The 13,143-nt window shown below is 44.3% G+C and overlaps 1 protein-coding gene across 2 annotated transcripts in view; it reads left to right on the top strand.

Moving 5' to 3' along the window:
- TRANK1 (tetratricopeptide repeat and ankyrin repeat containing 1) overlaps positions 1–13,143 on the top strand; it is a 183,865-nt gene that overhangs the window by 132,078 nt on the left and 38,644 nt on the right. For both annotated transcript variants that reach the window (XM_044292742.1, XM_044292743.1), the window contains 2 exons: positions 978–1,134; positions 1,748–1,836. In XM_044292742.1, the coding sequence (XP_044148677.1) occupies positions 978–1,134; positions 1,748–1,836 (246 nt within the window). The remainder of the gene's footprint in view (positions 1–977; positions 1,135–1,747; positions 1,837–13,143) is intronic.

The following is a 13,143-nucleotide window of genomic DNA, read 5'->3' as shown; positions in this document are numbered from 1 at the left end:
CCCGCCCCGCTCCTTGAGTGACGTCCGAGTTAGCTGGATCGCTGAAGAAATCCTGCACCTGCGCCGTCCACTTCTGTATTTGGCGCAGTGAGTGAAGGATGCGCTCCTGGTGCCGACTTCCTCAATGCGCTTGCGCCGACTATGTCACAGTGAGGAAGCCGGCACCAAGAGCATGTCCTTCACTCACTGCGCCGTATACAGAAGTGGACGGTGCGGGATTTCTTCAGTGATCCAGCTAACTCGGACGTCAGTCAAGAGGAGCGGGATGGGCTAAACGGAGGACCTGGGCGGGATAAATGGTTAGTTGACCGAGCCTCTAGGTGCTGAATCAACGCCCTCATAGCACCTAGAGGCTCATTAGCATATTTTAAAAGTGTGTTTTTTAGGAGAACGGCGTCAGGGACCAAAGTAGAAAGAACACTTTTATGTACTGCTGACCTTATCGCATCGTTAATATCAGTCAGCTACATAACAGAATTTCTGATGATAGAAACCCTTTAAGGTGAAAATGGCAGGGTCCTGAAGAGGTTAAACAGCAGTGCACTTGTCTAACAGCCGTTAAAAAAAAACTAGATACTGTGTTAAAAAACAAAACAAAACTATGGGGTTAAAAAAAAAAAAAAAAAAAAAACTCATCCTGTTGCACATGCTCTGACACCCGCTCCTCACTGCAGGCTTTAGGACTTGATGCTGAGGAGCAGGTTTTCTTTACTAGTAAATAAATGCTCAGTATTCATGTCGTTAGTAAAGGGTTTGTTTTTGTTGATCGCTCAGCAGCCTATAGGTTCATGCAGTTTAATGAAAAGGGAAAATCTTGATTTGCATAATTTGTGATCAGTTAAGTTGACAGTAATTTTAATATTGCCTTTGTAATGCTTTCTAATTCCCCTCTGTTTTTACATTTCCATTTTGTTTTGTAATTTTCTTATTTATTTTTCATTGCACATGGTAACGGACATTTCCTTCTTCTAACCAAGATGCTAAATGGAGAACTGAAACAACTGTACACAGCTATAACTAGAGCCAGGGTAAACCTGTGGATATTTGATGAGAACCACGAGAAGCGAGCACCAGCATTCGAGTACTTTGAAAAACGGAAATTAGTTAACAAGGTCCACACAGATAAAAATAAAGGTAATGCAGATATTGTTTATTATGCTTCGTAGATAAAGAGATGTGTAATAATTGCTTTGGAATCCATTTTTATTTCATTAAGGGGCCCACTCACACGACCATATTTATCTGTCTGCATCCGTTCTGCAATTTTACATATTGGATACAGACCTATTAATTTCAATGGGGCTGCAAATTTGCTGGCAGCACATTGTGTGCTGTCTGCATCCATATATCCATTCTGTGGCCTCGCTAAAAAGATAGAACATGTCCTATTCTTGTAGGCATTTGTGGACACTAATAGGCATTTCTATCACAGAGACAGATGTTCCATTCCGCGAAAGGCACACTGCCGGCATCCGTGTTTTGCCGATATGCAAAAACTGATCTGGTCGTGTGAATGAGCCGTAACATTTCGTTACAGAAGGCCAGAAGCTTTCTCTTCCTTTTTTTTCAGACGTTACAGTTAAATAGTAGGTACACGCTCTCTATAGATTTTCTTATTTATACAGATGGCACAGATGTGAAAATAGGCTTTCATTGTGTACCTTAAAATGCAGGAGAAGAGCAATAAATAATAAGAAAATCACCAATCCTTATTGTAGTAGTGATCTTATATCTCTTTTTCACCCAGATCTGGATGATAACATGTTCGTGAAAGCATCAACTAAAGAGGAATGGATCTCTCAAGGAGATTACTATGCAAGACACCAGTGTTGGAAGGTAGTCCTTTTAGAAAAGCAGCAGCTACTAAGTGACCGTTTTGTAGCTAATAGAGGTAGAAATGTGCCGATTCATTTACATTTGATGTGAAGTATCCAATCAGTTCTGTACAATGCAGATTGAATACAAAGGTTCACCTATGGTAAACCTTCTGCACCTGCAAAGGGTGCTTTGTACTGTATATTTACCCTTTCACACATTTGGACGTGTCACAGCCCCAGAGTCTCCGCTCTCCTGGAGAGAAGAGACACCGGGGAAGCTGGCAAGGGACCAATCAGAGTGGTTCCTTGCTGGCAAGCGCTCTGATTGCAGACTAACCAATCGGAGTGCTTCATTGAGAAAAATTCTGGTTTTCCGATCAAAGCCGGAAATCGGGCATGACTGCCACCTTCCCCCCAGAGCCCCAGATACATTTAAGTGACCCCCACATGTGGCCATTGCACCCAGCCCCCCCCTGAGGGTCTGATCAGCCTTAGTGCAAGTGTAGCACTGATTATATATAGCCATCAGGCCCACTGGATCTTCAAAATCCAGATGGGTCTTGATAAATAAATTAAAGTGTAAAAAAAAAATTAAATTTGGATTTCTTTTTTAAATAAAAATGGTCTTCTCATATCAGTTCATTTTTGTCATTAAAAAAATTAAATAAAAAAACTACACATAATTGGTATCGCCGTGTCCGTAACAACCTGATCTATGAAAGTATCTGTAAAAAAGAATGCAGAAAAAATGACAAAATTGCTGTTTTTTTCACCTCACGTCCACAAAAAAATAAACCACAAGTGATCAAAAAACATATGTACCCCAAAATGATACCAATAAAAACTACAGCCCATCACGCAAAAAACAAGCCCCCAAACATCTACGTTGGTGAAAAAATAAAAAGTTATAGACTTTAGTATATGGTGATGCAAAATATTATTTATTTTTAACAGAAAAGTGATTTTATAGCTAAAAAATTTTTAAAACATAAAAAACTACATCAATTTGGTATCGCCATAACCATATCAACCCACAGAACAAAATAATCATATAATATTTACCACAAGAGGAACACCATAAAAATAAAAAACACTGACAGAATTGCCATTTTTGTCCACTTCACCTCCACAAAAAAATACCGGTAGTATAAGGGTACATGCACATGTTCAGGATTCATGTGCGGAGAATCCGCAGGTGTTCGCAGGCAAATCTGTGCGATCAATCCACATTAATTGGTGCGGATTTGCATGCGGATTTTCGGCATGCGGATTTCACTAAGTGAATGAAGAAAATCCAGTCAGGAAAAAATCCACATCGTGTGCATTGAGAATTTCAAATTCTCATAGAATACAATGTACATGACTACGGTGCGGATTTTCCGCACGCAAAATCCGCACACAATCCTGATCGTGTGCAGGGGGCCTAAAAAGTGATCAAAAAGACATATGTACCCCAAAATGATACCAATGAAACTACGGGCTATCCTGCAAAAAACAACCCCCCAAACAGCTACATTGGTGAAAACATACAAATATTATGGGCCCTAAACTAATATTAGGAAATTACATATTAGAAAATCCTGATGCTGCTTTTACCCTTCTGAATGCTGACATGCCCCCAAACAGCGGTTTCTAACCACGTATGAGGTGTTGCCGTATTCAGGAAAAAATGCATAACTAATACATTTTGGGGTACATACATTTTTTCATTTTTTTTTTCAAAAATGAAAAATTTGGGGCTAAAGCAACTTTATATTGGAAATCAAAGTGAAATTTTTCATTTTCACAGCCATGTGTTTCTAAATTCTATGAAACGCTTATTGGGTCAAAGCATTCACATAACCAATAGATTTATTCCTTGAGGGGGGTACTTTCCAAAATGGGAGGCTTTTGGGGTTTTCTTTCTAGGGTTACCCCAGGGTCTCTTCATGGCACCTACAAATTTCCCCTCCATTTGTAAAATCAGTTTTGAATAACTTGAGGGGTGTTATTTCTAAAATGTGATCATTTATGGGTGATTTCTACTGTGTAAGCCCCACAAAGTGACTTCATAACTGAAATGGTCAAAAAGTGGGTTTTGGAATATTTCTTAAAACTTAAAAAATGTGCTTCTAAACTTCTAAGCCTTCTAACATCCTAAAAAAATAAAATGACCACTACAAAATGATGCCAACATAAAGTAGACATGTGGGGAATGTAAAGTGATAACTACTTTATAAATGCATCACTATCTGTCTTAAGAGCAAAGAAATTCCGGCGGGGGGGCGTGGCTTGCGGCCAGTGGAGAGGACGACTCCCTGGTGAGCTCTCTGACAACGGAGCTCATCAAGTGCCATCAGAGCCGATCCAGACATACTTTGAACCCAGCCTACCTACCATTAGGTTCAGCGTATCATCCGCTATAAAATTAGACTTCTCCGAGGCTCAACTGACCTCCGGCACCCAAGTAAAGGCCGAGGCCTAGTGAGGCCTACTAATCTCTGGCCTCGATTTTCGGGGCACGAGAACACCGAGAATCGGAGTAAAAGAGCGGTGGCCTGCGCACACAGAAGACAGGACCTACCATACCAAGAGGTCCCCCGCTTACTTGGCACCACTCATCGGGTCAATCCCAGCCTGTCCTGCGCTCATAACACGGCCCTTCAACATCAGCCAGCTATTTCAGGAGACTCCCCCTCCACATTCAGGACTTTGAATCTACACTGCAAGAGCTGCCAATCTCTCCTAGGAGGTGATTCACTTTTTCTGGGACTGTGGCCTCCTTACTGGCGCGGCCTCTGACCCTCCTTCAACCAACCCGCGAACCTGAACCCTTCCGTTGTAAGCCAACAACAGACCTGGTTTAACTAAGAAACACCATCTCTGCTACTTTGGTAGGACGAAAAACCTTCCATCCGCCATAAAGCCGGAACAGAGGGTCGCCTGATCGGTGGCAGCAGCCTATCAGACCACTCGCCAGACTGTGCCATACTTACCATCATCTATCGGCTGGATACCATATTTAACCCCTTAAGGACTCAGCCCTATTTCACCTTAAGGACTTGGCCATTTTTTGCAAATCTGACCAGTGTCCCTTTAAGTGCTCATAACTTTAAAACACTTTGACTTATCCAGGCCATTCTGAGATTGTTTTTTCGTCACATATTGTACTTCATGACACTGGTAAAATGAAGTAAAAAAAATATTTTTTTTGCATAAAAAAATACCTAATTTACAAAAAATTTGGAAAAATTTGCAAATTTCAAAGTTTCAGTTTCTCTACTTCTGTAATACATAGTAATACCCCCAAAAATTGTGATGACTTTACATTCCCCATATGTCTACTTCAGGTTGGAATTATTTTGGGAATGATATTTTATTTTTTGGGGATGTTACAAGGTTTAGAACTTTAGAAGCAAATATTGAAATTTTTCAGAAATTTACAAAAACCCAATTTTTAGGGACCACTACAGCTCTGAAGTCACTTTGCGAGGCTTACATAATAGAAACCACCCAAAAATGACCCCATTCTATAAACTACACCCCTCAAGGTATTCAAAACTGATTTTACAAACTTTGTTAACCCTTTAGGTGTTGCACAAGAGTTATTGGCAAATGGGGATGAAATTTGAGAATTTCATTTTTTTGCCTAATTTTCCATTTTAACCCATTTTTTCCACTAACAAAGCAAGGGTTAACAGCCAAACAAGGCTGTATCTTTATTGCCCTGACTCTGCCGTTTACAGAAACACCCCATATGTGGCCGTAAACTACTGTACGGCCACACAGCAGAGCGTAGAGTGAAAGGTGTGCCGTTTGGTTTTTGGAAGCCAAATTTTGCTGGACTGGTTTTTTGACACCATGTCCCATTTGAAGCCCCCTGATGCACCCCTAGAGTAGAAACTCCATAAAAGTGACCCCATCTAAGAAACTACACCCCTCAAGGTATTCAAAACTGATTTTAAAAACTTTGTTAACCCTTTAGGTGTTGCACAAGATATAATGGAAAATAGAGATACAATTTCAAAATTTCACTTTTTTGGCAGATTTTCCATTTTAATATATTTTTTCAAGTAACAAAGCAAGGGTTAACAGCCAAACAAAACTCATTATTTATGGCCCTAATTCTGTAGTTTACAGAAACACCCCATATGTGGTCGTAAACTGCTGTACGGGCACACGGCAGGGCGCAGAAGGAAAGGAATGCCATACGGTTTTTGGAAGGCAGATTTTGCTGGACTGGTTTTTTTACACCATGTCCCATTTGAAGCCCCCCTGATGCACCCCTAGAGTAGAAACTCCAAAAAAGTGACCCCATTTTAGAAACTACGGGATAAGGTGGCAGTTTTCTTTGTACTAGTTTAGGGTACATATGATTTTTGGTTGCTCTATATTACACTTTTTGTGCGGCAAGGTAACAAGAAATAGCTTTTTTGGCACCGTTTTTTTTTTTTATTTACAACATTCATCTGAAAGGTTAGATCATGTGGTAATTTTATAGAGCAGGTTCTCACGGACGCGGCGATACCTAATATGTATACTTTTTTTTTATTTATGTAAGTTTTACACAATGATTTCATTGTTAAAACAAAAAAAGTTTTAGTTTCTCCATAGTCTAAGAGCCATAGTTTTTTCAGTTTTTGGGCGATTATCTTATGTAGGGTCTCATTTTTTGCGGGATGAGATGGCTGTCTTATTGGCACTATTTTGGGGTGCATATGACTTTTTGATCGCTTGCTATTGCACTTTTTGTGACGTAAGATGACAAAAAATTGCTTTTTTTAAACCGTTTTTATTTTTATTTTTTTACGGTGGTCACCTGAGGGGTTAACTCATGTGATATTTTTATAGAGCCGGTCGATACGGACGCGGAGATACCTAATATGTATACTTTTTTTTATTTATGTAAGTTTTACACAATGATTTAATTTTTGAAACAAAAAAAATGATGTTTTAGTGTTTCCATAGTCTAAGAGCCATAGTTTTTTCAGTTTTTGGGCGATAATCTTGGGTAGGGTCTCATTTTTTGCGGGATGAGATGCCGGTTTGATTGGCACTATTTTGGCGTACATGCGACTTTTTTGATCACTTTTATTACCTTTTTTGGGAAGTAAGGTGGGCAAAATTTAAATTTTCTCATAGTTTTTATTTTTTTATTTTTATGGCGTTCACCGTGCGGGGAAAGTAACATGACCGTTTTATAGATCAGGTCGTTACGGACGCGGCGATACCAAACATGTGTAGGGAATTTTATTTTTTTCATTTTTAATTAGTGATAAATGTGTTTTTTGATTTTCACTTTTTTTTCACTTTTTCTTACTTTTTTTTTGACCCAGACCCACTTGGTTCTTGAAGATCCAGTGGGTCTGGTGTCTGCATAATACAGTACAGAACCTATATATGTTTCTGTACTGTATTTTACTTACACTGAACAGATCTATGCTTTCAGCACAGATCTGTTCAGCACCATGGACAGCAGGACGCCTGAGCAGGCGTCCTGTTGCCATGGGAACCTTCCCCGTCTGCCACAACTTCGCAGACGGGGAAGGGTAAGGACTGGGGCTTCGGGGGGCTGTCTGGGGGCTCTCTCCCTCTCCCATCGGGGGGCTGCAAAGGCACAGCAGCCCCCCGATGGGAGAGGGAGGGAGCCGCATCTTACTGTTAACTCTTTCCATACAGCGGTCCGTACGGACCGCTGTATGGAAAGGGTTAAACGGCTGACATCCATTCACAGATGTCAGCCGTTTATACCAGGGTGCCAGCAATGTGCTGGCACCCTGGTATACCCACTAGAAGCCAACGATTATTCGGCGGGAGGCGGGCGGGGGATCGCGATCCCGCCTGCCGCACCGCCCGCCTCCCGCACCGCCCACACCGCCCGCAAGACCCCCCCTGCACCTCCCACTAGGCTAAAATCATGCAGGGGTGCAGGGGGGGTGATCACTATAGATTTGTGCCACACTAAAGTTTCTGATCGCCGCGGTCAGGGACCGCGGCGATCAGAAACAGCAGAAATAGCAACAAACCGCAGGTCTGAATTGACCTGCGGTTTGCTGCGATCGCCGATACGGGGGGGGTCATATGACCCCCCCAGGCGTTGTGACAGGATGCCGGCTGAATGATTTCAGCCGGCATCCTGTGCGGATTAACCCCTGGGGCGCCACAATCTCAATTTAAACTCATGACGTACCGGTACGTCATGGGTCCTTAAGGACTCGGGAAACATGCCGTACCGGTACGTCATGGGTCCCTAAGGGGTTAAGAGGTCTGTAACGCTAATTACTAGAGGCACCAGACCACAAACCCCACCTCCCCCGCTGCTCCCTGTTTCTTCTTGGAGAAATGGATACATGCATAAAAAAGAAAATCTCCAATTCACCTACTCAAAAAACTAACACACCGTCCAAAGCCTCCTGACCTGTGGCTCAAGTAGACACTGGAGAGGATACAGACAGCAAGACAGATAATCCACCTCACCAAGATTCTATTCCAATTTCTCGCTCCTTCCTACAAAAATCCCTGGAAAAAACACTGCCCAAAGCGCTCGACCCTCTTTCAAGGGACCTACAAGAAATGAAATATATTGGCACCCAAGTGGAACAACTCGAAAATGCACAAAAGGCTATATGTAGCTACAGTACTGCCGTTACTGAAAGTATGTCCACCTGCTAAAACTTTCTTAACGCCGCTTTTGATGCTCTGGAAGATCAAGAGAACAGAGGCCGAAGGAACAACTTGCGAATAAAAGGCCTCCCAGAAACGGTAGCTCTTGCAGCCATACAAGAAACACTGATAACAATCTTTAAATCTATCCTGAAAGATGCCTGCTTAGAAGACATAGTCATAGAGCGACCCCCTCAGAGCACTATGGAGAAAACCCAAAGACTCTGAACCGCCACATGATGTAATTTTCCATCTTCTAAATTACAGAGTGAAGGAAGAAATATTGCAACATACAAGGCTAACTGAGCATATTGAATATGAAAGTGCACAAATCCAAATCTTCCAAGATCTATCTCCACAAACCCTACAAAAAAGAAGAACTCTCAAACCACTAAAAGCGGCCCTCAAATCCAAAGAACTCCAATACAGCTGAAAATTCCCTTTTGGACTTACATTTTCCTTTCAAAGGAAGAGGTTCCTGGTTCATTCAATGTCTGACCTCCCTGAAGTCTACGCTGCTCTAAAGCTTCCAGACCTTCAGATTCCCGACTGGTCAACTGTGACAGGCCTTGCTAATCTACCCCATTTAATGCCACCTACTCCTTGGGAAGAAGTTTCCTAGAGTCGCAACACAAGATCCAAGAAAAAAAGCAGGAAAACTGATGCCCAAAAACCTCATTGCTGACAGCATCTAAAAAGCTCCAGTGTTCGCTGGGACTATAATGCATTTTCTATTTCATCAGCACTGGTGGTAAATTATCTCTCGCCCTCCCCTATTCCTCCTAACCCCCCCCCCCTTTCATTCCCCCCTCAAACCCCCCTTTAATTTAGCTTAATATCGCTGTCAACCCTTCCACCCTCCCTCGCGTCCCCACCTCCCTCGCATCCCCATCCAACCCTCCCTCCCACTACCGAGAGATTATAGTTAACTCATTCAAGGTATAAATGTTCCTACAATTTATACACCAAACAGTATCAAAGTTCACTCTATTCTACCTTTGGGATATCTTTCCCCGCATTACTAACCTTTCTCCACTTTATCAAATATAAAATCGCTATCCCAACCTACACCACATCCTTCTTCATCGCTGCGGTTCTCCTACAGTATTTAGGACATGCCTACAACAATCCAACTCTCCAAAGTTAAAACTTTACTGGAAGAGACTAAAGGGATCTTCTTGGTTTCCGAAACTCTGCCCATAATGCACATCATTTATCTACCTTCTAATTCCTAAATCTCCGTTGCTTTCTTGCAACAACTTTAAGCTTCCATCTTTGCTATCCTCTGCTTTCACCCCTTTTTCTTCTATCTTTACCTACTTCACCATATCATTAAGATAGTTGGGTCTCTCAGACTATGGTGTCAGAGACCACAATTCTCATTTTCCTCCATACATCTTCAAGGCAAACTGAGGGCGGTCACTGTTATGGGTATATTAGAGGTTGTCCGGTGCCCAAAATCAAAATTATTTTTGTGTTCCTAACACCCCTCACCAGCCATACATACAGTACAAGAAAAAGTATGTGAACTCTTTGGAATGATATGGATTTCTGCACAAATTGGTCATAAAATGTGATCTGATCTTCATCTAAGTCACAACAATAGACAACCACAGTCTGTTTAAGCTAATAACACACAAATAATTAAATATTACCATGTTTTTATTAAACACCATGTAAACATTCACAGTGCAGGTGGAAAAAGTATGTGAACCCTTGGATTTAATAACTGGTTGAACCTCCTTTGGCAGCAATAACTTCAACCAAACGTTTCCTGTAGTTGCAGATCGGACATGCACAACGGTCAGGAGTAATTCTTGACCATTCCTCTTTACAGAACTGTTTCAGTTCAGCAATATTCTTGGGATGTCTGGTGTGAATCGCTTTCTTGAGGTCATGCCACAGCATCTCAATTGGGTTGAGGTCAGGACTTCTATGCTTTGGGTCGTTGTCCTGTTGCAACACCCATCTTCTGTTGAGGTTCAGCTGGTGGACAGATGGCCCTAAGTTCTCCTGCAAAATGTCTTGATAAACTTGGGAATTAATTTTTCCTTCAATGATAGCCATCCGTCCAAGCCCTGACGCAGCAACGCAGCCCCAAACCATGATGCCCCCACCACCATACTTCACAGTTGGGATGAGGTTTTGATGTTGGTGTGATGTGCCTCTTTTTCTCCACACATAGTGTTGTGTGTTTCTTCCAAACAACTAAACTTTGGTTTCATCTGTCCACAGAATATTTTGACAGTACTGCTGTGGAATATCCAGGTGCTCTTTTGCAAACTATAAATGTGCAGCAATGTTTTTTTCTCGTACATTCCATTGGGGGACACAGACCATGGGTATAGCTTAGAGGTATTACTAGGAGGGACACTATGCAAAAACGAAGCTCCTCTTCCTCGGGCTATACCCCCAGACACCTCCAGGAGGACTTCAGTCTTTGGTTAGTGTGTGTCCAAGGAGGTGACGCTTATTCTTCTCCTGTTTGTTATTTTTTTCTGTTTTCAGATGGGGACGCAGGTCAGCATTGCGCTTTCCTGGCCCCCGTGCAGTGTCTGCCACCGTCTTTCGACGTGTCCTGGCTACCTCCCATCCCCCCACAGAAGAAAAGTGGATCCAGGCTCAACATGTCAGCTCTGGCATCCCACCAGCTGCTGGGACGCCTGCTGCCTACCCTCCTCCAGAGCACTGTTCTCCTGGATTGGAGTCAGAAGTCTGAAGAGGTGCATCCCTGCTGGTCTGGACATCGAGGGAGCATGCTGAGCAGATAAGTATTGCCCAGTCCCTCCCCCTCCCTCTGTGTCTGTTTGTCTGTGGCTACCTGGGTGAGCTTGAAGAAGGATCCTGATGGGGCACTTTCTTCATTTTGGCACTGGAGTACTGGCATCTCTTCCCCCTTAAATTGTGGGCTTCAGCGCTTTCGGGCCTTGGCTGCTGCGCTCTCACAGCGCCCGCCGGCAGGCCTCTCCTTCATGGCCTCGTTAACCCCTGCTGCGCCGCGTGAGGGGAGTCGGGGTATTTGTTCAAATCGCGCGCGCGCTTATTTTCCCTCTCGTGGGGAGCGCAAATCCGAAGGGGAATTGTCCGGATCGGACGAGACCAAGGAGCGGGAACCCCTGCCTAAGCTTTCTACCATGGTATCCGAATTGGCGAATTGGTGGAGGCTGTCCGTGACACTTTTAATATCCGAGGAGATTCCACTCCCTCCACTAGTCGGGAGTTCTCCCTCTTTCCGCCCAAAAGGCCAGAATCCGCGGTGTTTCCCGTTCATGAGGAATTCACAGCGGTCATATCAAAGGCTTGGGACCGACCCAATCAGAAATTTTCGGCCACCAAGCATGGATACGCTTTACCCTTTCCCCTCTGACTCGGTGGAAAAGTGGACTTCTTCCCCTAAGGTAGATCCTCCGGTGGCCAGGTTGGCCAAGAACACGGCCCTTCCTGTCCTAGACGGTTCCTCCCTGCAGGATGCGGTGGACAGACGCCTGGATTCACTTTCCAAGTCCATCTTCTCTCTGGCGGATGCTTCCCTGCGACCGGCTTTTGCGTCGGCTTGGGTTGCCAGAGCCCTTACGGCGTGGTTGCGGCGCCACCACCAGGATCTGACGGAACAGGGCGCCCCTGCAGACACTTTGGAATTTATTCTCCAAATGTCTCAGGCTTCTAGATATCTCTGTGAGGCTTCAATGGATATCGGTTCCCTATTTGCCCGTATTTCGGCCCTCTCGGTCATTCAGCGTAGAAAGGTTTGGTTGAAGGTGTGGGATGCTGATGCTTCTTCCAAGCGTTCCCTCGCTAACCTTCCCTTTGAAGGATCTAGACTCTTTGGAGTCCAGTTGGACGAATTCATTTCTGCCGCAACGGGGGGCAAGAGTACTCATCTGCCTCAACCCAGATCCAAACGGCCCTTTAGATCTCTGGCTTCAGGGTTCCGGGGCCAGTCCTTTCGTCGCTTCTCCACGGCCAGGACGTCTTCGTCGGCTGGGGGATCCCAGGAATCCCGCAAGAAGCCTTTCTTCAAACCCCAGCCCTCTTGGCGACCACGGGCACAGTCAACCCGTCCCCCTGCTCCCAAGCAGCCCTCCGCATTAAAGGGTACCCCCACCTCTCGTGGTGGGGGGCTGTTTGCTTTCCTTTCAGCAGGTCTGGAGGGCCCACGTTCAGAACACCTGGGCTCTGGAGATTGTGACGTCCAGTTACAAATTGGAGTTCGCGTCCAGCCCGCCGGAACACTTTTTCCCGTCTCGCGTTCCGGGGGATCCAGCCAGGGCCTCGGACCTCCTTTTGGCGGTCTCCTCTCTTCTGGACCGGGGTGTCATTTTTCCCGTTCCCCCGGAGGAACAGGTTTTTACTCAAACCTGTTCGTCGTTCCGAAGAAGGAGGGGTCGGTGCGCCCGATACTGGATCTGATGCTTCTGAACAAGTTTCTAAGGGTGCGGAAGTTTCGCATGGAGTCCCTTCGCTCCGTTATTGCTTCTCTGCTTCCAGGGGAATTTCTCGCGTTTGTGGACATTCAAGACGCCTACTTACACGTCCTGATTGCGAAGTCTCACCATCGCTTTCTGCGTTTTGCCATCTGGGGTCGTCATTACCAGTTCGTCGCCCTGCCTTTTGGGTTGGCGACCGCCCCTCGCGTTTTCACCAAGGTTTTGGCACCTCTCATTGCGCTTCTTCGCACCAGGGG

Source organism: Bufo gargarizans, chromosome 5 (assembly GCF_014858855.1).
Source record: "Bufo gargarizans isolate SCDJY-AF-19 chromosome 5, ASM1485885v1, whole genome shotgun sequence".
Lineage (NCBI taxonomy): Eukaryota > Metazoa > Chordata > Amphibia > Anura > Bufonidae > Bufo > Bufo gargarizans.
The sequence above is the reverse complement of the archived record's forward strand: the minus strand, read 5'-3'. Positions and strand labels throughout refer to the sequence as shown.